Source organism: Panthera tigris, chromosome C1, assembly GCF_018350195.1.
Source record: "Panthera tigris isolate Pti1 chromosome C1, P.tigris_Pti1_mat1.1, whole genome shotgun sequence".
Lineage (NCBI taxonomy): Eukaryota > Metazoa > Chordata > Mammalia > Carnivora > Felidae > Panthera > Panthera tigris.
In genome coordinates this window covers 2,242,449-2,264,375 of record NC_056667.1, presented here as the reverse complement: position 1 = coordinate 2,264,375, position 21,927 = coordinate 2,242,449, and the positions used below count along the sequence as shown (strand labels likewise).

General features: G+C 58.5%; 2 protein-coding genes across 5 annotated transcripts in view; one reads left to right on the top strand and one right to left on the bottom strand.

The window, feature by feature from the left end:
• Window positions 1-656: 656 nt before the first annotated feature.
• DFFB (DNA fragmentation factor subunit beta) lies at window positions 657-12,943 on the bottom strand. Its single transcript, XM_042994472.1, has 7 exons — window positions 12,671-12,943; window positions 11,598-11,724; window positions 9,190-9,378; window positions 8,321-8,400; window positions 6,330-6,500; window positions 5,301-5,401; window positions 657-1,684 (listed from the first exon to the last, which is right to left on the bottom strand). Exons 1-7 carry the CDS (start codon window positions 12,791-12,793, stop codon window positions 1,450-1,452), a joined length of 1,026 nt encoding a protein of 341 aa, XP_042850406.1. The 5' UTR covers window positions 12,794-12,943; the 3' UTR covers window positions 657-1,449.
• A 254-nt stretch (window positions 12,944-13,197) lies between these two features.
• The window catches only part of CEP104 (centrosomal protein 104), a 33,842-nt gene continuing 25,112 nt past the window's right edge, over window positions 13,198-21,927 (top strand). Inside the window, exons 1-5 of one of the 4 annotated variants that reach the window (XM_042994470.1) lie at window positions 13,198-13,386; window positions 13,870-14,024; window positions 17,376-17,526; window positions 20,309-20,482; window positions 20,873-21,011. In XM_042994470.1, coding sequence (XP_042850404.1) covers window positions 17,414-17,526; window positions 20,309-20,482; window positions 20,873-21,011 — 426 coding nt within the window. In that variant the 5' untranslated portion in view covers window positions 13,198-13,386; window positions 13,870-14,024; window positions 17,376-17,413. The remainder of the gene's footprint in view (window positions 13,387-13,869; window positions 14,025-17,375; window positions 17,527-20,308; window positions 20,483-20,872; window positions 21,012-21,927) is intronic. The other 3 variants (XM_042994468.1, XM_042994467.1, XM_042994469.1) reach the window with 3 other exon arrangements.

The window sequence follows — 21,927 nt, the reverse complement described above, 5'->3', positions numbered from 1 at the left end:
GACCCCGTTTTGCAAAGAGGTCGCGCTGCTGCTGGGCTGGAGAAGGAGGGTCCACCGGGACAGCAGGGTGCACTTCCCACGGGCCCCGACTCCCCCACGGTCTGGGCTTCCCGGTCCAGCCAGGTAAACACCACGTGCTGAGGTGGCACTCGTACGGTTCCACACAGGATCGACTCGCTCTGAGATCTCGATTTCCGAAAATGGAATAATGATTTTGGCTCAGGTCACCATCTCACAGCTCGTGAGTGCAGGCCTTCAATCGGGCTCTGTGCTGACAGCACAGAGCCTGCCTGGGATTCTCTGTCTTTCACTCTCTCTGCCTCTCCCCTGCTCACGCTTGCTTGCTCATTCTCTCAGAAATAAATTAAAACCTTTGAAAAAAAAAATCACTAACCCCTATTTTTATCCTCATTTTCATCATTCCCAGTGAGTGCAAACTTTTTTGATAAGTCTTTTTCTAAAAAATCTTTATTGCTTTTTATGATTATACAATAAATGTAAAAATTCAAATATTAAAATCTGTGTGACTTTAAAAAATGAATGTTTAAAGGATCATGAAATAAGTGATCATTTCAAAAACTTCAAGTATTATAAAATACATGATTTAGAAAATTGGCTCTTTAAAATCCAGTACCCCCCCCCCACCCACCCTGTCCCCCAGGACTACTGCTGTCCTGACGGTGTGTTTCCTGACCGTCTTGTACACGCTAACACGTGCGTGTGACATACATTCACGGGCTTTTATAAAACCAACAGATTGTCCTCTGCATGGTCAAGCCACTGGATGCTTTGTGCACTCGACAGCTTCCCTTTTCCGTATGAAACACACAGAGCTGCCACGTGGCTGTGCCTTATGTCCACGTGGAAGACGAACCCAGAAATTAATGGCCTCTGACAGCTTCTGAGCTACAAAGCCAGCGGTTTCCCGCGGTTCAGCACGATACCACAAGCAGGACTCACCTGTGGACAGGCATTCGGAGGGTTTCCCGCTTTCTGCCATCATAAACCATACAGCAGCGCGTGTCCCTGCGCGTTCTTTACAAACATTTCGCCCTGAATGGGTCGCCACTCTTTGGAGCATCCGGAAAAGTCCAGCAGATACAGCCTCACATCCGCCCGGGAGCAGAGACCCAGCAGAGAGCTGACACAGAATGCCCGTGCCTCGGACCAGCGCGGCCACGTCGGGCCTGACGCTGCGTCTCTGCGGGGGCCGCCCAGCAGGGCCGGAAGGGCTCCTGAGCCAACCGCGCGCCCCAGGGCACGGCTAGCCTGTCCGCTGGCACTCGGGCCGTCGGAGGTGCGAACACAGATTCGGAAGTGTAGCGAGGTCAGAACTTGTAGGAGGGCTCTGTGAAGTTTTTCCAGGAACCACTGCAGCGGCAAAAGTGTAGTAACAGTGCCCAATGGGAGGACGTGCCCGCCGGGGGAGGAGGCGCCACGCGTGGCCCATCACTGGCACTTGCGGGCCGGCTGCCGTCTCTTCGGCTTCGTCTGGGCTCTGTAGATCCTGCGTGGGTCACAGCTGAGCCCGTGGCTGGTTTTCTTATGGCAGGCGATGTGGACCAGCTTCAGGTTGTGTGCAGTGAAAAGCAGGCTGTAGAAGTACTCCCAGGACACCTCCCTGCCGGCCCGCTCCGCAACGGCGGCCTCCAGCGTGGGGATGACAGTGCGCCTCTTTTCTATTCTGCAGGGCAAGGCGAGACAGGGTCACGGGTGCTGCCGGCGTCCCACGGCCCCTACCGAGTAGCCTGCTATGGCAGCACGGGGACACGTTGGAGGGCTTCACCCGGTCATTGTGGCCCAAATGTGAGCTGACGTTTGGGGGCGTACAGGAGGACAAGTGGCCAGAGGTTCAGGTTTCAAAAGGAGCCGCACTTGGAAACACGCCCGAGGAGCAGTGGGGCAGTGACCCCTCCTCTGGCCGCGGCTGTCAGCAGGGGCAGCACTGGGGGGACGGTCCTCACGGCGTGCGGCCCCAGGGCCAGCAGCTCGAATGTCTCAGGGAGGAGGGCTGGCGGCGCGTGTTTGTAAGTACTGGGAAGTACACGGGGAAAGGGGGTGGAGCCCTACGCCACCCGTCCCCACCGACACCCGTCTCCGTGGTGACACAGGAGCACCTCCCCAGCTGAACCGCAGAAGTAAAGCTGAGCCCCTGTCCTCCCTGGGGAGAGTCATAAGGGCCTCCTGACGTCTGTCTTCCCGACCGCGACCTTGTGCTTGTGTGTGTGTCCACTGGAGACAATCGCGATACTGCTTTGTGTAAACCTGTTCTGCTTACACACCATTCAAAGCCCGCGTACGGACAGGTAAAGCTTGCGAACTGAGCTTGTAAACACGAGGAACAGAAACAAGGCCGGGAGGGCCACTGCAGCATGCTGGGCCCACCTGTCCCTACAACACGGGAGAAACAGTGAAGAAAAGGGAAAAGAGGTACAAAGCTGAGCAGGTGAGGGCTCCCCACTGCCAGGAACTCACGTCCACACTTGATCCGCAGGGGCGAGCCACCCTCTTGCAGCCCACTGGGGCTCTGGTCCCGACACAGGCCCAAGGGGAGGGCCAGGGAGGTGGGACCGAGACCCCAGTCCAGCCATGGAAGCGGCAGGGGCGCCCGGGGCTCCGGGAGGGAGGAGAAGCCACCCTACCCTCTACCCACTGCTGCCTGCCCAGCCCCAGAACAGGGGGGCGCCCGCTGACCCCGACCGCTCCTGTGGCTGCGCGACGCTGGAGGGCTGGCTGGGGGCGGCCTTGCTCCCCATGGCGCCTTTCACCCTCAAGGAGGCCAGGCCAGGGCCCTCCCCACTGACGCCAGCGCTCAAAGAGAAGGAGCCCCAGCGCGCAAGCACGTATCAGGCGTCCGCTGGCGTCCCGTGTGCTGGAGCCACATGGCCGAGCCTCAGTCAGCAGCGGGAGGGGTGAGGACGACACACCAGGTAGAGGCCCCAGGAGGCATGATTCGGGCGCACCAACAGCGTGACCATTTCCACAGTCACCAGGAAACCCAGGACCCTCGGCTCACCGTTCACACAGACCCACAGTCCGACTGCACCTGCCACAGGGGACGGGACCCAAGCCAGAAATTAATACTCCGCTGTTTCAGAGCCACGAGAGGCCCTGGCTTTCCGTGAGTGTCCGGCAGAAACAAATGCAAAACCACCCTGTGGGGACACGACAAGCCAGTGCACAGAAAACACAGTCCCCACTGAGGGTGGACTCTGAATCCAGACGCACAGATGCCACAAGGAGCACACCGCAAGGGGCGAGGACCCCCGCGGAGGACCTGGGCTAGAGCACTCTGAAACAGACCGCTGAGAGGCCTCGGAGGGCTCCCCGACACCACCCCCACGGCACAAGGGAGACAGGACGAGAAGGTCCAACGTGCGGCCAGCGGGAGCTCCAGAGAAGCCGGACAGAGAGAAGCCGAGAAGGGGTAACTAAAAAATACCTAGGTGTTTTCCAAAACGAAAGAGAAACTTGTCTTCGGAACAAAGACAAGCCCCGGTCAGAATTTAAGGATCTAAACCCACACACACGCCATGTTCAAAGAGAAAGGGAAAATCTGAAATGTCTGTAGAAAAGGCAGAGAACAGGCTGTGGGCAGAATTCTCCCGAGCAGACGCCGGGAGAGTGTTAGCACGTCTTCAGAGTTCTGAAGGTGGGACACCCACCGCCCAGAATTCAGTATCGCCAAATGACCACGCAGGAGTAGAGGCCAGAGGGACATTTTCCAAGACCAAAGAACATTTAGTGCCCACAGGACCCTCCTGGGAGAAACGAGCCTGAAATAGCACAGAAAACCGGAAGTCAGACGCGTGCGGAGAAGCAGGCCGATTTGCCGGAACACAGAAGTACTGTATTGAGACAGAGAAAATGCACCTGAAACCAGGGTGTCAGACAACCCTGCTCCGGCCTCTGCTGCTTCGTCTGCACTCTGCTCCAGGCTGGCCTGCTCCGCCCCTTGAGTGCTGGGACCGCCCCCAGATCGATGTCCCCACGCCCCAGCGGGGCACGGAAAGTAGCCGACAGATGACCTGGAGAACCCGGCAATCGTCTCTGGGTGCTCGGTGCACATCGAAGGGGTGAGACCCAGCACCCTGCCGAGAGGGGAGCGCAGCTCCTCAGCTCGGGCACCAGGACAGCCTCCTCACCTGAACGTGCACCCCAATCCCCAGCACCCGGGGAACGGTGCGCGGAGCCCGAGAATCTGCATTCCTGACCAGTCCCCACATGCTGAGGACGCTGCCAGTCCACGGGCCACACCCACATGGCCACGCAGGTCGGTCCCGCGTGCACGCTCAGCCCAGGGGGCTCTGTCATAGCGGAAGGTGGGCGGCCAGAAGCGCCTACCGGGATGGAAACGGATATTCAAACGATACTCTCTTGAAAGAGCGAGGCACTCTGCACCTGGTGAAACGAGTGCACGAAACCCACAGACGCATCCCCGTGAGCACGACATGGGACAGAAAAGCCCGGTGTAGAGTCACCACATGCGCCACCACTTACGTCCATTTCAAATCACACCTACAGGGTAAAGGTCTGTGTAAACAGGCATCACAGGGATGCTCGCAAATGGCAGCAGAGCGGTTCCCCGGCAAGGACAGGGGTGCATCCAGGAGGGGTGGAAAGTGAGCCTCAGCTGTCCCTGTGATGTCCTACATATGTGCAAAGCCACCTGTCCCCAAAGTGATAGAGCCACTTGAAGGGCACTGGAAGACCTCTGTCTTCACAAAGCAGAGACAAGGACATCATTACGTTCCAGAAAACAGTCCGTGAAGATAACACAATTTTACTTGTGCGCCTTTTTTAGAAAGAGCTTGTCCACGTGGAAGAACACTGCTGCCGGCCTCCACGCACCCCGGTGAAAGCAGGAAATGCCCCGCACACAGTAACCACCCAGAGCCCCCGCTCTGAGCACCTCCTGCTTGGTTGGGGCAGGACACCCCCAGAGTGCGATGCGGTGAGAGCCACCCACTGGGCCCCACAGGTGGAGCCGGACGTGACCGAGGGGCCACGTACCAGGTCGCACGCACATGGACAAGGACCTGGACCAGCTCCTGTCGGAGGCCCCCACCATGGAGGGCACCTAATCAGGCAGGTTAGGAGTGGGCACCTGCACCCATCCGCACGCACACCCAGGACACCTTTGGGTCCACAACCCACACGCTCGGCACATGAAACACGAGGCAGCCGGCAGGCAGGCCACGGACGCCACGGCAGGGACAGGCCCCCGCAGGTGCCCCGTGGGTCTGTGAGCTCAGTTCTCAACAACAAGCACTCCTGACCTCTGCGGAACCCGTACTCACATGTGGTCCAGGTTCCACGTACTAAAGAGGATCCGGCTCTCCCTGTTACCGTAGGGGTTGATGGAGTGTTTGGATGCACAGCTGTCCATGTCAAAGGGACCCTAGGCAACAGAGAGCAAGCTCGGGTCCTCGAAGGGCCTTACCCCGGGTCTCAGGCAAGCGGGAGGAGCTGACTGACGAGCCCCCAGTAGGGGACTTAGTCCTGGTAAACGGTGTGCTGCTTGGGGCGATCAGGAACCCTGTCTTTGGAACGGTGCCCCCTTTCCCTCGTTACCCCCAGTAAGACACTCGTTAGGAATGCCGGATTCCCAACCGAGCACCTGCTGGGTCCCACACCCGCCTCCAGGGCCTGTTCCGTACCCTCAGTGGCACTAGAAAAGCCACCAGTGGGGACAGGGCATTTTACTGGAAATGCATGGGGTCCAGGAGGCCGGGAAGGAAGCGTGGGCAGTGGAACAGCCCCTGCCGTCCTTGCAAAGCTCGCCGGCCCCAAGCCTCCAGACTGTGACCCTGGTCCCCAGAGGTGGTAGCACTTGTTGGGAAGCGGTATCTCTGTCATTTATCTGAGTGTCCGGGAGGAGGCCCAGGACACTGCTCCCAGCTGCTGCCACCACACCCCGCCAGGGAGTGGAGTCAGGCCACACTAACGCCCGAGGGGTCACATCTGGCCACCAGTCCTGAAATCTGAGCCGTCACCTAGATGGCTGCCCGGGGACACACCACGTTTCAGAAGCTCCGAAACCGTCCTCTCCTCTGCCCACCACCCTTCTCCCGAGGGGGCCAAGTGGCGCCCTCCGTCCCCAGTGCCCCGCGTACTCCCTGCCACTGATGTTTCTCGAAGGAGGGCCCCGGCCCGCGGCAGCAGCACCGCCCGGGAAGCGGGCAGAAGACCTGTGAGGAGCAGCTGGGGGCCGGGAGGCGGGGGGGTCTTTCCCGGCACCGTCCGGGGGTTCCAGGGCCACTGAAGCCAGAGAACCACGAGCTGAGCTGATGCCCGGAGGGCCGCCCCGGCCCCGGCCCCCCGCTCACCTGGCAGGAGAACCAGCCTTCGGGTGTGCAGAGCCGGCTGTCCGCCTCGGCTCCTCTGTCGAAGTAGCTGCTGTGGTACTGCTCCGCCCTGAGCTTCCGGCACATGAGGCCAACAATCCGGACGTACTCCTCCTGAGCCTCCGCGCCCACCGTGGAGGCAGAAGCGCTCACCTTGAAGACGCCAAGGGACATCGCTGAAGGCTGGCGCGGTCGGGGGACTCCGAGTCCACTCGGTGCCACGGCCCTCGGGGACCCTGCCGCCTGGGGTCCCAGTGCGCTGAGTTCACACGGTCCCTGGCCGGCCAAGCCCGGCCAGCTTCTCTGGGCCCGTGACGTGCAGCCGGGGTCAGGGTCGGCCACGTAACAGACTCAAGCTCCGGGAGTCCTGGCCCCGTCTCCCTGGCGCTCGCCGCTGCCACGTGGGAAGAAACCCGAGAGGAGGCGGGCAGGTGAGGAACGTCACCCGCCCGCCACCCACGCTGCCCACTCAAGCTGGAGGGAGGCTCACAACAATGCAGCCAAACGCTGAGCACCCAGGGGAGGCAGAGAAAGACCCCCCTCCTCCCCACGGGGCTCCTGGTCGAGTGCGAGCAACAGGACAGCAGACACATTAACAGGGCACAGAGGGCCCGGCAGGGTCTGTGTGGTGCCGAGGGGGTCACAGCCTGAGAGACAGGCCGGGGCGGCCAGGGCAGGAAGCACGCTCTCGGCAGCAGCAGGGGGCAGGCAAGGGTGGCCAGGGTGGAGCGGAGGTGGGAGGACAGAAAAGGTGGGGGAGCCGGGCCGGACCACAGGGGCCTCCATACCGCGGTCCTGAGCTTTCCTTCTCAGTGGAGCACGGGCCGTGCATCGTCCTGCACCATAGACCCTGCGATCTACGGTCCAAGAAACGCGGGCAGGCGTGCGGGGGGGGGGGGGGGGGGGGGGGGGCGGGGCAGAAAGAACGTCTGCAAAGTCAGAGGGCAAGATGGCCTTGGGACTGCCTTCCAAGCACACGAGCACAGGGGCAGCCCCCGCCCCCAACACGCCTCTGCAGGGAGCACCCGGCCTCACCCCTGCATGGAGGGCCCGGCGCAGGGGTCACGGGATCTTGGCCTGGACTCCCGTCCACTCTGAAGAGCTGACCTCTTACATGTTTCATCCTTACAGAAGTCAGCGCCTGGGGAACGCACCCCACCTCTGTCCCATCATATGAGGTCGGAAGGCAGCTGCACAGACCCCCACCCTCACGGCAAAAGGCGAGTGCCACGGGACCAAATTTTCCTCTGAGCGGGACGGGATACCGCTCCAGCTCTGCCCTCCGTGCCGCCAATCTGTCCGTGGGCTCTGCTTCTTCGCTGAGTGGGCAGCAGGACAGAGGCCACATCAGGCACAGATTTCTCTGGGGACAGACAGCCACGTCCAGTGGGAGCACCGAAGCTTTAAATCTCCATCTGTGTTCGCTTCTCGGATCTCCCAGGGGGGCGAAGGATGTCATCTCCTTCCTGGGCCCGTGGAGTCAGAGCTCACACCCACAACGGCTCGGAGCACCTCAAAAGCAGATGCAGCTCGGCCCTTCCCAGTTCTCGGAGGTCAGGCCCCCCACCCAGGGCCACAGCCTGGAGACAGAAGTGTCCTCGTGGGGAAAGAGGCCAGGACCCACCCACGTGGGCGTCCGTCACAGCCAGTGCTGGATGCAGACAAGTTCACGTCAAAATCCAACCACCTGACGGGTGATGACGTTCACAGGTCGGTTCTATTCAAAACCCACACTGAGACTCCAGCGCAAAAAGAAAGGGGGCCAAGGCCCCAGGTGGGGCCCCAACAACCCCACAGGGCGCCAGCTCGGGGCAGACGCCAGCACCGTGCGGAGTGCGGGGACCGGCCGCTACCTGCACCCCAGGGACACCGCGAGCTGGGCCCCGGCGGGGCCGTCCGCCTGCAGAGGCGCGTAGCTCCGGGCACCGTCTCCACGCCTCGCCTCGCCCCCGTGCCCGCCACCGCACACCCACCTCTCTCAGGTAGCTCCGGATCCGGCTCTCGCAGCTGTACCTCAGGTAGCCAGACTTATTCTTGAATCGAGACTCCAGACCTGCCAGGAGCAAGAGAAGACGAGACCCCCCTGGAGTCCACGGCCATCCTCTCCCGGGCGGCAGGCTGCGAGCGCCACCCGCCTCGTCTGAGAAAGTGCTGATCGTGTCCCGCCCGCGGGCTCCTGCCCTCTGCCTGGAGAGGGTTCTCTGGCCCACCTGCATCGTGGGCATCTAGACACCACAGAGGGGCTTCGGCTCCAGGCACCCGAACCCCCTCTCCTGCAGTCCAAGGGCGGCTCCGGCGGGCCTGAAGGCCGCGCCCCGAGGTGGACACGCCCGGGTGACAGACAAGCAGAACGCGGTCCGGCCACGCCACAGAACGAGATCCAGCCTGAAGGAGGGAGAGCCTGCAGCACGCGTGCGCCCGAGGGCACTGTGTCTGGTGGAGCAGGCCAGGCTCAGGAGGCCGAGTCCTGTGTGATCCCCGGGGGGAGGCCCCGAGGGGAGTCAGATCCAGACCGGGTGGAGGGCGGGGGCTGGGAGGGGACATAAGGACGGTGCCGTAGAGGAACGTGAGAAGGTTCTGGAGACGGGTGCTGGTGGTGGCTGCGCGCCACAGAGAACGTGCTCGACCCTAGACCGTACGCCTAGAATGATTCAGACGGAACACGTTACGTCACGTACGCTTTCCCGCAGCTGACAGAGTACTCGAGTAAGGAGGCCAGTCCCGGGGCCTCTAGCACACAGAAGCCAGGCAGGCCCCCCGCCCAGGGACTGCGGTGGGACCTGGTGTCCCCTGCGTGGCCAGCTCCCAGCAAGTCCCACCCCTGCTCCGGGCCCCAGAGTACCTTCAAACCACGGCGGATCCTCGGCCCTGGTCTCGGCCTCGGTGTTCTCGCTGACGGTGTGCAGGAGGTCGGCCAGCAGCTTCTGCCGCAGCGGGGCCTGCTCCCCGGAGAGCAGCTGCCGGGCAGCCTGGATGAGCCCCGCCTGCGGCTTGTGGAACGCGTGGAGGAAGCGATGGATGTCACTCACATCTGCCACCAGAAGAGTCACAGACAGAAAAGCCGGCGGTCCTTTGAGCGCTGCGGTGAGGAAGGGGTCTCCGCACGCCCAGCACCACCACGCTGCTGGACCTGCCAGACCTCAGGGGCGTCCGGGGCCCTGGGCTTGCCCGGATGCCAGCTAGCCCTTCCCCTGGGCCTGGCTGCCCACCCCTCAGCGTGGGGAGGGGCCGGATGTGGAGGCACGACAGCCGGTGGGTCGCTGCCCTTCTCTTCCCCAAACGAAACCTCCCACGTCTCTGGGCCTCCTTCTGGACCTCCCTCCTGGAGCCTCCCACACCCACCTGACTGCAGCCCAGCCAGCGCTTAGAACCCGGTGGAACCACGGTCTACCGTGACCCTTCGTGACACCTTGGCCAACAGAAACGGCAACCCACAGAAACAACGACGCTCCCACGGCCCAGCGGGTCGTTCCGGGGACGAGAGGCTGTTCAGTGCTCGAAAATCAACCAGTATAAACCCACCCTTCATGGGCTAAAGAAAAAGAGTCACATGATCATATCCACTGACGAGAAAGGCAGGAGGGAAACGCTTCCGGGCCCAGGGCTTGGCCAGAAGTTTCCAGTCTTCACGTGCAGAGCATGAGCACAAAAGGAAGGCACGGGCAATGTGGGCTTCATCGAAATGGAAAACTTGTTCTGTGAAAGAGCCTGTTCTGGGGACGTAAAGACAAGCTACGGAGCAGGAGGAAGTCCCTAGAAGCCACGCGTCTACCAAGACTCACATCCAGTACGTATTCTGAGAAAAACCCGAAACTCAACAGTTAGAACTCCAATTAGAAAATGGACAAGATACAAACTGACAAAGACACGCCTTCTGGGCGAGGACGGGTGGACAGCCCGCTAGCCCAGGGAAAGATGGTCAACCGCACTACCAGCAGGAACACAAAGCTGTCCACACGGAGACACCTTGCACGCCCAGCAGAATGGCTAAAATAGAAGAGTGGCGAAGCCAGAAGTGGGGGAGGCTGCGGAGGCCGTGGGACAGGTGTTCCCACTCTGGAAAACAGCCCGTTTCTTTAAAAACAACAACAACAATGTGGGGCGCCCTGGGGGGCTCAGTCGGTTAAATGGCCAACTCTTGATTACGGCTCAGGTCATGATCTCACGGTTCATGGGTTCGAGCCTCACGTCGGGCTCTGCACTGGCAGTGTGGAACTTGCTTGGGATTCTCACACTTCCCTGCTCTCTGCATCCCCTACTTGTGCTCTTTCTCTCTCTCTCTCAAAATAAATAAATAAACTTAAAAAAAATATTGAGATGCGATCCCAATCCCTCATGATTCACACACTTGAACAAGTCCGTGTTTCTTAGTCTGTTCATTTCGCTACCACGAAATGGGAAAGAAAAGGAAAAGCCAGGCAGGCTCTCAGCCCTGTCCTGCCCAGTCCCCACCTCCTGCAAGGGGCCGTCCCAGGAGGCATCACAGTGACTCTGCTTTCTGGCTGCCCCTCTAGAAGGACAAGGCCCCAAAGAGATAGAGCGCTTGCCACCTTGGGGCAGACACTAGATGTGACTGCTAACAGCGGAGTCCCAACCGCAGGGCAAAGCCACACGTACACCACTCTAGGGCCCCTTTCTGTCCCTTCGGCCAAAGAGGCAGATATCTCTGTCTTCGGAGCTCCCACTTCCTGGAGCACCAGAAGCATCTCCTGAAACGTAAGCCACTTTGCGCAAGAGCCAGGAACGCACACTCGCTCTGCCCCTGGCCTACAGCTCCAATGTGCAACTTGTCATCGAGCTGGTTCTTAAATCCGGATGCCCCTAAAGAATCATGCCTGGAAGCGATGCCTCTGATGGGCCCCCAACGTGACAGCACATCAGCAAACACCAACAGAGCAGACAGCACAACCTGAGCCACCACCGCTCCCTTCGCACGGCCCGACGACACAGGATGGCGTCTCTCTCTGGCTCTGCCTTACCCACAAACCTGCGCAGGCCCCAACCCCTAGATCCCTCCCTTCTGCCCTCTGGAGTTACTAGGACACCCAGAACGAACATAAAATTCACATGACCTAGAAAAGACACCTAAAACACCCAACTGGACAACCGGGCTCCCGACTCGGGGCTCCCCCCTGGGGAGCTCAGAGCGAGAAGATTCTCCGTTTCCCTGGCTGGCCCCCACAGCAGGCCCTCAGCACCTCCAAAGCCGGGCCGGCTTCCCCGCCACTCTCCCACGTCCCCACCACTTACAGCCTTGCCAGGTCTGGCCCGAGGTGAGAAGCACGAGTTCCGAGTTGTCAGGGACACTCGAGAAGTAGTCTCCAGTGAGCTCAGTGCCGTCTTCGTAGAGGCACAGGCGGGAACCGGTGATGGGGAGCTGCGGAGAGGGAGGGTAGGGCAGGAAGCTAACGTCTCCGGTCTCGGGCGGGCTGCCTGGGAGCATTAACCTGAGGCCCTTCCACCTGCGGTCCTCACAATCAGAAAAAAAACTATGTTTCAAAGAATCGTGCCCGGGGTTACACGTCGTTCAAAAATATGACAAGTCACATAAAAATATATACGTAGCGGTGTCGACTCCACAGGATTCGCCACACAGATCCTTTCAAAACGGGCTCCTTAAAGGCACTTAAAATCCAAGCCCGTTTCAGAAAATGATGCCTGACTGCTTCCACTAAGCCCATAAACACACCCCCACCAATGAGGACACATCACCCGACTGGTATCAGGACACGCCGCTCAGCAAACATCTTCCTGAACATGACTCATTGCCTCTGGCTGACGAAGTGTGAACGGTACACGGTCCGCTGGTTTCCTAACACTGTCCCTCACCCTAACCCTCACCCTAACCCTAACTCCTGACGCTCCCGCCCCCACACGCACACACACCCACAACCCGCGCTGATCCAGGTCCAGGTCAAGACAACAAATACAGTGAGACTCCAGTGAGAATGAGGGCTGCAATCCCTGCGACAACAGTGCCGGCCTGTGAACACAACTCCTTCATTTCACGGAAGGGGAAACTGAGGCCCAGAGAGGCCCACTGACTGTGCCCTGGAGCACACAGCAAGTTAGCAGATAGGCACTGGAACAGGGAGTCCCAGAATCTCAGGCCAGAGCTGCCCTAATCTTCACGGTCAGAAGAGGGAGGTGTTGCGCCAGAACCCTCCGGAAACTCCCGCTGAAGGGCTGAGTGACTACAGGAAGAAGTTTGAGGAGGCGCCAGGTCCCATGGACCCCGGCCCGGGGCACCTGCAAGTGAAGGCACCCGAACCCCGGCCCCGGGCACCTGCAAGTGAAGGCACCCGAACCCCGGCCCCGGGCACCTGGAAGTGGAAGCACCCCTTCCGCAGCACCTCCTGGTAGCTCCTCCCCGCCACCCCAAACTTCTTCGTCCCGTGCAGAGCCCGCAGCTTGAACGTCTTGGGCTTCCGGAACACCGTAAACATCCTCAGGACCTCCGGCCCTGCCGGCGGCACCTGCTTGGCCGGCCACTCAGGCTGTTGTTCGCCCAGGACCCAGAGATCAGCTGAGCGGCGGGGATGCGGAGCTAGGTGGGCTCTGCGACCGAGACCTGGGCCGCGCGCTGTCCCCCCGGAAACTCCATTACCCAGAAGGCCCGGGGAAGCAGAGGTGCAGCCCCGCCTTGCGCGCAGACGCCGTCCTTCGGGGACTTCATTACCCAGAAGGCCTGGGGAAGTGGAGCGGCAGCCCCGCCTGTGCGCAGGCGCCGTCCTCCCCGAGACTCCATTACCCAGAAGGCCCGGAGAAGTGGAGGCGGGGAGACCCCGTTTTGTGCGCAGGCGCGGCCCAGCCCGGCCCGTCTGGTTGTCATGAGAGCGGCGGCCGCGGCCCTGGCGCTGGGCGCAGGCGGCCGGGGCTGCTCCTCGGCGGCCACCGCCGCTGCGGCTCGGGGGTGCGGGCCGGCCCGGGGCGGTGGAGGAGGCGCCGCCTGAGCTCCGGAAGCCGCTGCCGAGGGGCGGCGGAGGGCCCTGGGAGCCGTGAGGGCGCCGAGGTCCGGGCGGGCCTTCCGTTCTGACAGGTACCGGGAGTCCCGACGACACCGCGCGGGGCCTGGCGGTGTGGGCGCGGCCGGGGGCCGGAGGGCGGAGGCCGAGGGGCTTGGGGGCAGGGGCAGGGGGCCGGGCCCGGGAGCGCGTACGGCGCGGGGTGCCCGGGCCCGGGTGGGCGCTGCCCGCGCTCCGCCCGCCGCAGCCCAGGGTCCGGCCTGCGGTTGCCTCCCGTCGGCGTCGCATTTAGCGTCGGGTACTCTCTGCGCGTCGCGACCTCCGTGTTCGGGCCGCACGGCTGACGGGGACCCGAGTGAGTGAGGAATGCGGTCGTGCCGCCGTGCGGGTTCGGTGCGGCTCCCCACCCCCACCTCCCCACCCGTCTTCGGTTTCGGACGTGCGCTCGGCGGCACTTGCGGCCTTTAAGATTACCTGGCCAACCGTTCTTCACCCTCCTAACAGTTAGGTTTCCGCAAAAGAACGATGGAAACAAGGTTTGTCTCCTAATCTTGTAGCCAAACGTTCGGAAGTTGCTGAATTGTTTCGCTTTGATTCATGGAGGTCAACGATCCTGAGAACATCTCGGAAAGTTGCGTTTTGATAGACTTGGTGAGGCTACCGCCGAGCTGCCTTCGTCCACGCAGCCGCTAGTGTGTGCCGCAAGGCCGAGGTGAGAGCCCTTGCTGCTGCTGCCACGGTCCTACTTGCGGGGAGCTGAGTATTTCGGGGGGCTTTGATTTTCCCCAGAATGTCAGTGGTGAGGTCCACAGAGGCTGATAGTAGCGTCCTGTAGTAACGCCCCAGGTATCACGCAGCCCTTGAAGGTTCCCACAAAGGGCCCCACAGGGTGCAGGGTGGAAGGGCCGTGGAAGAAGGGGGACAGAAAGGAATCGTTTCCAAACAGTGGGGTAGTGTTGTCCTCACAGTGGCCAGGCGTTCCTCCTACCTGGGTCCTGAAGGCCCGCACTCTGTCTGGGGCTTACTGAGACAGTGTAGTGTATGGACACCTCCTTCGCTAGGACTCTGGAAGTCTCACATTTAAGTCTTAGCACCTTAGCAGAGAGGACCGCTCAAGGTCAGAGACTCCGGAACCCGAGCGGCTAAACGCAGATTCTGCCCACACAGCTTACTACCTGTGTAACTTTGAGCAACAGCCTGTCCGTGTCTCGGCTTCCTTATCCCTGAGGTTGGCGTGACCACAAACCTGTGTCAGTGGAAGTGTGTGTCTAGGCTGAGGACAGTCCCTGGCACACAGCAAGTGCTTCAAAGGTAGTGTCCACATGATCACGTTCAGCTGAAGGTACCTCGTAGATACCTGCAGTTCCAAGGTGGAACAGGAAGTCGTGGGCCCTGCCCTTGAAGGTGATTGAGGGATTTAGGGGCGCCTGGGTGGCTCAGGCGGTTGAGCGTCTGACTTCGGTTCAGGTCATGATCTCACGGCTCGAGCAGCTTGTGCAGTGCAGAGCCTGCTTCGGAGCCTCTGTCTCCCTGCCTCTCTCTCTCTGTCCGTCTCTCTCTCTCTCTGTCCCACCCCATTCGCACGTGCACACACACGGTCTCTTGTCTCTCTGTCTCTCAGAGACATAAAAAGTTTTTTTAAAAAAGATGATTGAGGGATTTGAGGAATTCAGAGCAGAGACATAGAACTTTCAGTTCGGCTGGACTTCAGAATTCATGATAAGAAGTGGGGGTTCAAACAGCAGACTGGGTCAGGACACAGATGACCCTTCAACCCGGGATAGGGAGCACATCTGGAGCTCTGAGTGAAGACCCAGATACTGATGAGCCCAGCTGGGCGTGAGGAGAAGCGCAGGATAGTTGGGGGAGGGAGGAGTGCTCCAGACAGGGAGACTTGGCCACAGGCCACAGTCGTCCTCTAGAAAAGAGTGGGGTGGAGAAGAGGAGATTCAGTCCTAGTCAGCCATCTGCAGGATGGACGGGGCGTGGGGAGTGAGTGCAGGCCGAGAGCCCCTGCAGAGGACGAATCCCTGCCCTGGTGAGGCCAGAGGTGGGGCTCCACCCACACCCCTGCAGGCACACCCCAAATATAATCCCTGCCTTTCATTACCTTCTTGGCGAGCTTCAGCTTTCCTCCGGCACTGTGACATCCTGCAGTGAGCTTGCATCAGAAATAACTAGGCTCCCTAATGATGGTTTATTTTTCTGTTTGGGATGCCTTTGTTCCCAAAGCCCAAGAAACGTTAGCAAGTACCAGCCAGTAATTTATGCATGTGGGCCTTTTCAGGTTCAGAATGAAAGTAAAAGAAAGATCTAGATCATGCACCAAGCACATTAAAATAAGCAAAATTTCGGGGCGCCTGGGTGGCTCAGTCGGTTAAGCGTCCAACTTCAGCTCAGGTCACGATCTCGCGGTCTGTGAGTTCGAGCCCCGCGTCAGGCTCTGGGCTGATGGCTCGGAGCCTGGCCCCTGCTTCCGATTCTGTGTCTCCCTCTCTCTCTGCCCCTGCCCCGTTCATGCTCTGTCTCTCTCTGTCTCAAAAATAAATAAAACACTTAAAAAAAAAAAAAAAAAAATTTCATGTGGGATATGTTTACATGTCACGTCTCATTCAGAATTTCAATTGACAGTATGTCCTATCCCAGAGAACTTTCTGGAGAATTCTTTAATATCTATGTTAGTGAGGATTCTTCTGGTTGCAGATACTTAAAGGTAGTTCAGATTGGCTTACTGAAGAGGAATTTGATTGGCTCAACGACTCGAAAATAACCCGAAGCTTATGAGTAGTTTGGGCTTTAAATGTGGCTGAACCTCAGGGTTCCCAAGGTGGCTGTTGCCCCGTGTCAGCCCACTCTCTGGCAGGACCTCCCCACAGGAGGCTTCCAGTAGGCCCCTGGGAAATATTCTGCGGCCATAGCCCCAGCAGGAAGAATACTTCTCTCTCCCAGTAGCCCCGGCAGAGTCCTTGGGGAGAGCCTTGCCGGTCCAGTGTGGGTCCTGCTCTCCTGTTCCCATCCCTGAACTAGCTGCCGGGGAGGGACGTGGAGCGTGCCGAGGAAACTGCAGTCAGGTGCCGTCTTCACACAGGGACAGGATGGCAAAACCAGACGTCGCAACATCCACCCTCAAAATGATATTCAGCTGTGAACGGTTCACTAAAAAATGGCATAAAACATTCGTTCGACCAATGGCTAAGTGTCTGCTACGAGTCAGTCACTCCAGCAGGCCCCGGGTGCCACTTCTGCATCCGACCCGCCTCCCTGGAGTCCTGCCCTCCCTTCTGCGGGCGTGTGCTTGCCGTCAGCCCTTACCACGCTGCTGATCAAACTGCCCCTTTCCTCTTACTTTTGTGTAACTTGTTAACATGCTGGTTACATTGCTTTCTTAACTCAGATTTAACAAAAAACAAAAACTTGGTATTTGTATCTTAGCAGAACTGTGTTTTTACCATAACAAAGTGCCACAACCTGGGTGGCTTAGGACAACAAAACTTTGGAGGCTAGAGGCTCGAAATCCAGCTGCCGGCAGGGCCACACTCTTTCTGAAGGGGAGGACCGCCCCTGCCGGTCCCAGCTTCTGGTGGTGACAGCAGTACTTGCCGGGTCGGGTCGTTGGCTTGTAGACACATCGCCCCGGGCGCTTGGCCCTTTCCTTGGCTGTGTGTGTGTCTGTGTCTCCTAAATGGACCCTGGTGCTGCTGTATCGGGCCCGCCCTGCTCCAGGACGCCCTCACATCCCAACCTCATTACATCTGCAAAGACCCTATTTCCGAAAAAGGTCATATTCACAGGCACTGGGAGTTAGGACCTCAACCTATCTTTGGAGGGACACAGTTCAACCCACAACGTGATCATGTTTTTAGGACATGTGTTTGGGAAAAGTCAAGGTAAATGATACCTTAAGTAGAATTAGAGGCTCCTGTGAAAAACGCTTAACAAAAAACTAGATTCTTTCAAAGTGATGGGGAAATTCTGAATATGTTGTGAATTATGTTGTCTGTTAGCAAGGCACGAACTAACCCTTTCCGTGGTCTAAAACGTTACCAATTCCTTTCTCTTAAAGAAGTCTTTCCTGCCCTTACAACCAGCCCAGTGCCCAGGATGCCCCACAAGATTGGCTTCGTTGTTGTCAGCTCCTCTGGACACGAAGATGGCTTCAGTGCCCGGGAACTAATGATCCACGCACCTACCGTCAGCGGGTGGAGGTCACCGAGGTGAGGTGGGCCGGGCAGGGGTGGGGGGGGCGAGGGCAGGCCGGCGGGCTCCCTTCCTGCTAAGTTTCTGCTCTATTGCAACTCAGGCCTCAGAACCACACTGCTGTCTTCGTGCCGCGGTGCCATCTGCGTAGTGATGCAGTGGGCGTTTTCCCTCTTTCTATGTTTTTAAAGAAAGTTTGTTGGATCTTTTTCCCTCAAAGCATTAAGTGACGTTGGCTTCAGAAATGTACAAATACGGGGAGAGGGCGGAAACTCACCGGCCATGGTTGTTTCACTGTCTCCCCTGACTGTCCGCCGGGCCTCGCATCCTCACTGTGCCCCGTGCCGGCTTGGGTGTCTGTAGGTCCCTGCTTTCACAGCCGAGCTCCTGTGGGTAAGGTTTTGTTAGCCCCAAACTTTAACCAAGAACATCTCTTTCAATTGATCGTCTCGAATATTTGTACACCTTTTAAACTGTCCGTTGCTTGAGTAACATTATACGAGTTGGTATTTTTCTGAAACTAAGCCTTTTCCGTAGAGGTCGTCAGTCTTCCCCAAAGGTGAAACCATAGGAGTCCCATCACGCAAGTGCCTGACAGGCTTCCTGCCTGTGGGGCCAGCTCCCCAGTGCGCCCCACCCCTCCCCGGTGTCCACGCCTCTCACGCTTCCCACCGTCCCGTTGTGGCCTCTTCAGTGTCCCTCAACGACAGCTTTGATGCGTGCACAAACTCTATAAGCTGCATTTGAACAACTGAGTCACGGGCCGGTTTTTGAAGGATTTTAAAAAGCCTAGAACTTCTGATTTTGTCTGGTGTCTTATTTTTCTTTAAATAATTTTGGAGGTTTTTTTTTTTTTTAAATATACTATAGGATTTTCAGAGTGTCCTTGTGCCCAGAATGACCTCACCACCGAGTATGACGTATGTGCTTAGCATTTGAAAATAGTAACTATCTTAAACGTCTAAAGCCACACTTGACCACCGTGAGCGACTGAGGAGTGTTCGAGTTACAAGCTGCTGGGTTCCTGGTTCCCGGTGTTTACTAGCTGCCTTCTGCTGGGTTCCTGGTTCCCGGTGTTCACTAGCTGCCTTCTGCCCCAGAGCCATCTCTCTTATGAGCTTTTCATCTTTGAAACCTCAAAACGTTAATGCTGGCAGATTTCTGGTGACTGTGCCTCCGGGGCGAAAGTCCATCAGATCTGTGCTCACCCGCCCCGTCACCCCTGCACGTCCCTTGGAGCTAGAGCTGGACTTAGAGGCTGAGCAGATTCTCCTGCATTCAGCCTGGTGTTCCTTTGTGCACTCTTCCCTTCCTCTTTTCTGTGTGCTGCTGGGAAGCAGGCACTCGTTATGCAGCAGTGGGGAGGGAGGGAGGCCACGGCGGATGGGGAGGAGGGCCCCAGCTGGCAAAGCAGGGGACCGGGAGACTGGCTGCACGGGATGGGGGAAGGTGGCAGGGGTCAGGAGTTTTTGTCTGTCACATCTAATAACATCTATGGGTGTCTGCGTGGAAACATCAGGTCACAGCTAGATCGGAGGGTTGGACCCGGGCAACGTTTAGTTGGGGCTCCTTGACGCAGGAGGTTTCTAAAGCCGTGGTCAGATAGCCACCCTATGGTGAGTGTGGGGAGAGGAAGGAGCCTGGAACCCAGCCCAGGGGAGGGCGCCCTAAGGTAGGAGGAGGCCAGGAGCTGCGGACTGAACAGAGCAGGACTGGGAAGTCCACTGCACATGGCCTTGGCCAGAGTTGTCTGTGGCAGCATATGCCCTGGAGGGACTGGAGAGGGTGCGTGAAGAGCTGAGCTGGTGGCCACAGACAGCTCCTGCGTGACATTGGCAGCCAGGCCCCGGTGCGGTCACAGGAGGGGTTTCTTAGGATGGGGGGGGGGGGGGTCTTAAGAGTGCGTCTGTGTGTTGCTGGAAGTTTCGGGGGCAGGCTGGCTCTAGCACTGTTCAGGAGGCTGGGGGTGGGGGGGCACTGGCAGGGACACCACCCCATTCGGGGAGTGAGCAGCCCCATCTGAGGTTCTTGTCTTCTCAGTGGAGAGGGAGGCGCCTGGAGAGGTGGCGGAGGAGGGCCAGGGAGCACGACCAGGGGGCAGGAGTGAGCACACCCTGCAGGCCGCCGAGCCCCTTCCACCTGTCCCCTCCTTGGGTGCGTCCCCCTCCCGGGGCCCTGGATGCCCCACCATTGTGAGCCGGGGCGTGCCAGCTCAGCAGACGCGGTGTCTACTGCCCAAACGCTGTGCTCTGTTGTTCATCGTGATCAGATCACGCGGCGTGAGGGCTGTGCTGACGCTGCGGTTCTCTGACCTCCAGTGTAGGTTCTTAACGCGCCGTGTCGCGTACTAAGCAAAATTAGAAGCTCCGCAGTGGCCAGTCGCAGGCTTCTGCAGACCACCAGGCACGCGTGGCACTCGCTCAGTGTTGATTCTCGCCCGGCACCCTTCGCTCGGGATTCGCCAAGCACGTGGTTTTCCTGAAGCATCTGGGTTCCTGGGGAAAACCCTTTGGCCCTGCTTGCCCACTAGAACAGCCTCTTAAGACGGAAGTGTTGATCTCGTGGTAAACCTCAGGTTTCATTTTGGACGCTTTTCCGCCGTGAAAAGTCTGACTCACGCAGGTCGGGTGTGACCTAGAGCCTCAGCCCCTCCTTGCGAAGCTGGAGGCTGGAGGGGGCAGCCGTGCCGCGTGGGGCCCTCCCGTCAGCACCCGGACCGCCTTGCTACGTGGGGAGCGCCACGCACATGGCTGGAAACCGCGGCCGTGACCGTGGGAAAAAGCAATGGTTTGCTTTCAGATTTTGCCAGTTTCCGCAAGAGATCGTTCTTCAGATGGTGGAGAGGTGTCGAATAAGAAAGCTGCAGCTGCTCGCCCACCAGTACATGATCCCCAGCAAAGTGGAGTTCTACGTCAGCGAGAGCCTGCCCGAGTACTTCGTGCCCTACCAGGCAGAGCGCTTTCGAAGGCTCGGGTGAGCGTGACCTGGAAAGGTCTGGTGGGAACTGTCAACCCGACTCCCTGTCTCAGTGCAGCGCAAACCAACGGATCGCCCTCTGCGGTTGGTCCTGTGTCGCAGACTTGTCTTTGGTGCTGGGGGACATGGTGTCTGAGCAGCCGCCCCACGTAGAATATGCTCTGTAAGCAGGGCTGTCGTTTTCATCCATGGAGCTCGTCTCTGCCTCAGATCTAGAACTTGTTTTAAGAAGCCTGGTTAGAGTGCAACTTCTGAGCTTTTTCCCTAGGTCTTTCCACTCTAGACTTAACTTGTATTTAACCCTATGGAGTTCAGTGGTAGCAGCGGCCACTTCTGCTGCGCAGGACGGTCCCTGTCAACATGACTCTGGCGTGTGCTCTCTTTCAGCTATGTCTCTCTCTGTGACAACGAGAAGACGGGCTGCAGGGCCCGGGAGCTGAAGTCCGTCTACGTGGACGCGGTGGGACAGTTTCTCAAGCTGACCTTTCATGAAAACCACCTCAACAAGTACAACATATATAATCAGGTGAGACGCGGGCCCTCCCCTTGACCGCCCCCCGCCTCCTGGTGGCATTGCGTGGGCCCGCACCCCTTGGCAAAGACATTTCAAGTCTTTCTCTAAGATGGTAACTTTTGCGGAAGGACGGTAGGCCGTTCCGAGCCACGCTGTCCCATCAGGAGCCGCTGCCGCACACGGACATTGCACGCTTGGGGCCTGGGCACCCAAGCGCGAGGGGCTGCGCGGGTTAACTGGACACTGCAGTTCAGAGGCTTCACGTGAGGAAGAGAGTCATTTCCACAGTGAAGTGATACTATTGTGGCCATGTTCAGTTTAAAATCGACGTCATTCTTTTCACAGTTTTTTACTGTGTCCATTAGAAAACTTGGGGCATCTGGGTGGCTCAGTCGGTTAAGCATCTGACTCTTGGTTTTGGCTCAGGTCATGATCTCACAGTTCGTGTGATCGAGCCCCGAGTGGGGTTCCACACTGACAGTGAAGAGCCTGCTTGGGATTTCCCTCTCACCTCTCTCTCTGCCCCTCCCTTGTGTGCACGCACACACTCCCTCTCTCTGTCTCTCGAAATAAATAAACTCAAAAAAAAAAAAAGGAAATTTAAAATTACCCGTGTGATTTGCACTGTTTCTGTTAGAGGACACTCTTCTAGATAAACCCACTAAATTTTGCAAGATAAATCAAACCCCTGGGAGAAATTGGGGATGTGATGAAATGTTGCATGTAGTCAAGCTCCAAGCAAATAACTCTCATCTTCCTCCCTCCCTTCCCATCTTTCTTTTTCTTTTCTCTTTTTCAGTTTTGTTTTATTTTGGGCATGATTAATGTAGTGGAAATCAACAGTGTCCACAGCAGACTCTTAATTAGCACAGATACTTTCAACAGTCCCTGCCCCCTCCAAGAGGAATGGAAACGTTCCACCACATCA

What these genes read in the sequence shown, in the direction of transcription:
- DFFB (XM_042994472.1), bottom strand. Translation starts at nt 12,793, where the DNA reads ATGTTTACGGTGTTCCGGAAGCCCAAGACGTTCAAGCTGCGGGCTCTG. An exon ending in GGGCCAGACCTGGCAAGGCT is followed by an intron (nt 9,379 to 11,597) that starts GTAAGTGGTGGG and finishes TTCTGGTGGCAG; the next exon opens with ATGTGAGTGACATCCATCGC. An exon ending in GGATCCGCCGTGGTTTGAAG is followed by an intron (nt 8,401 to 9,189) that starts GTACTCTGGGGC and finishes TGCTCCTGGCAG; the next exon opens with GTCTGGAGTCTCGATTCAAG.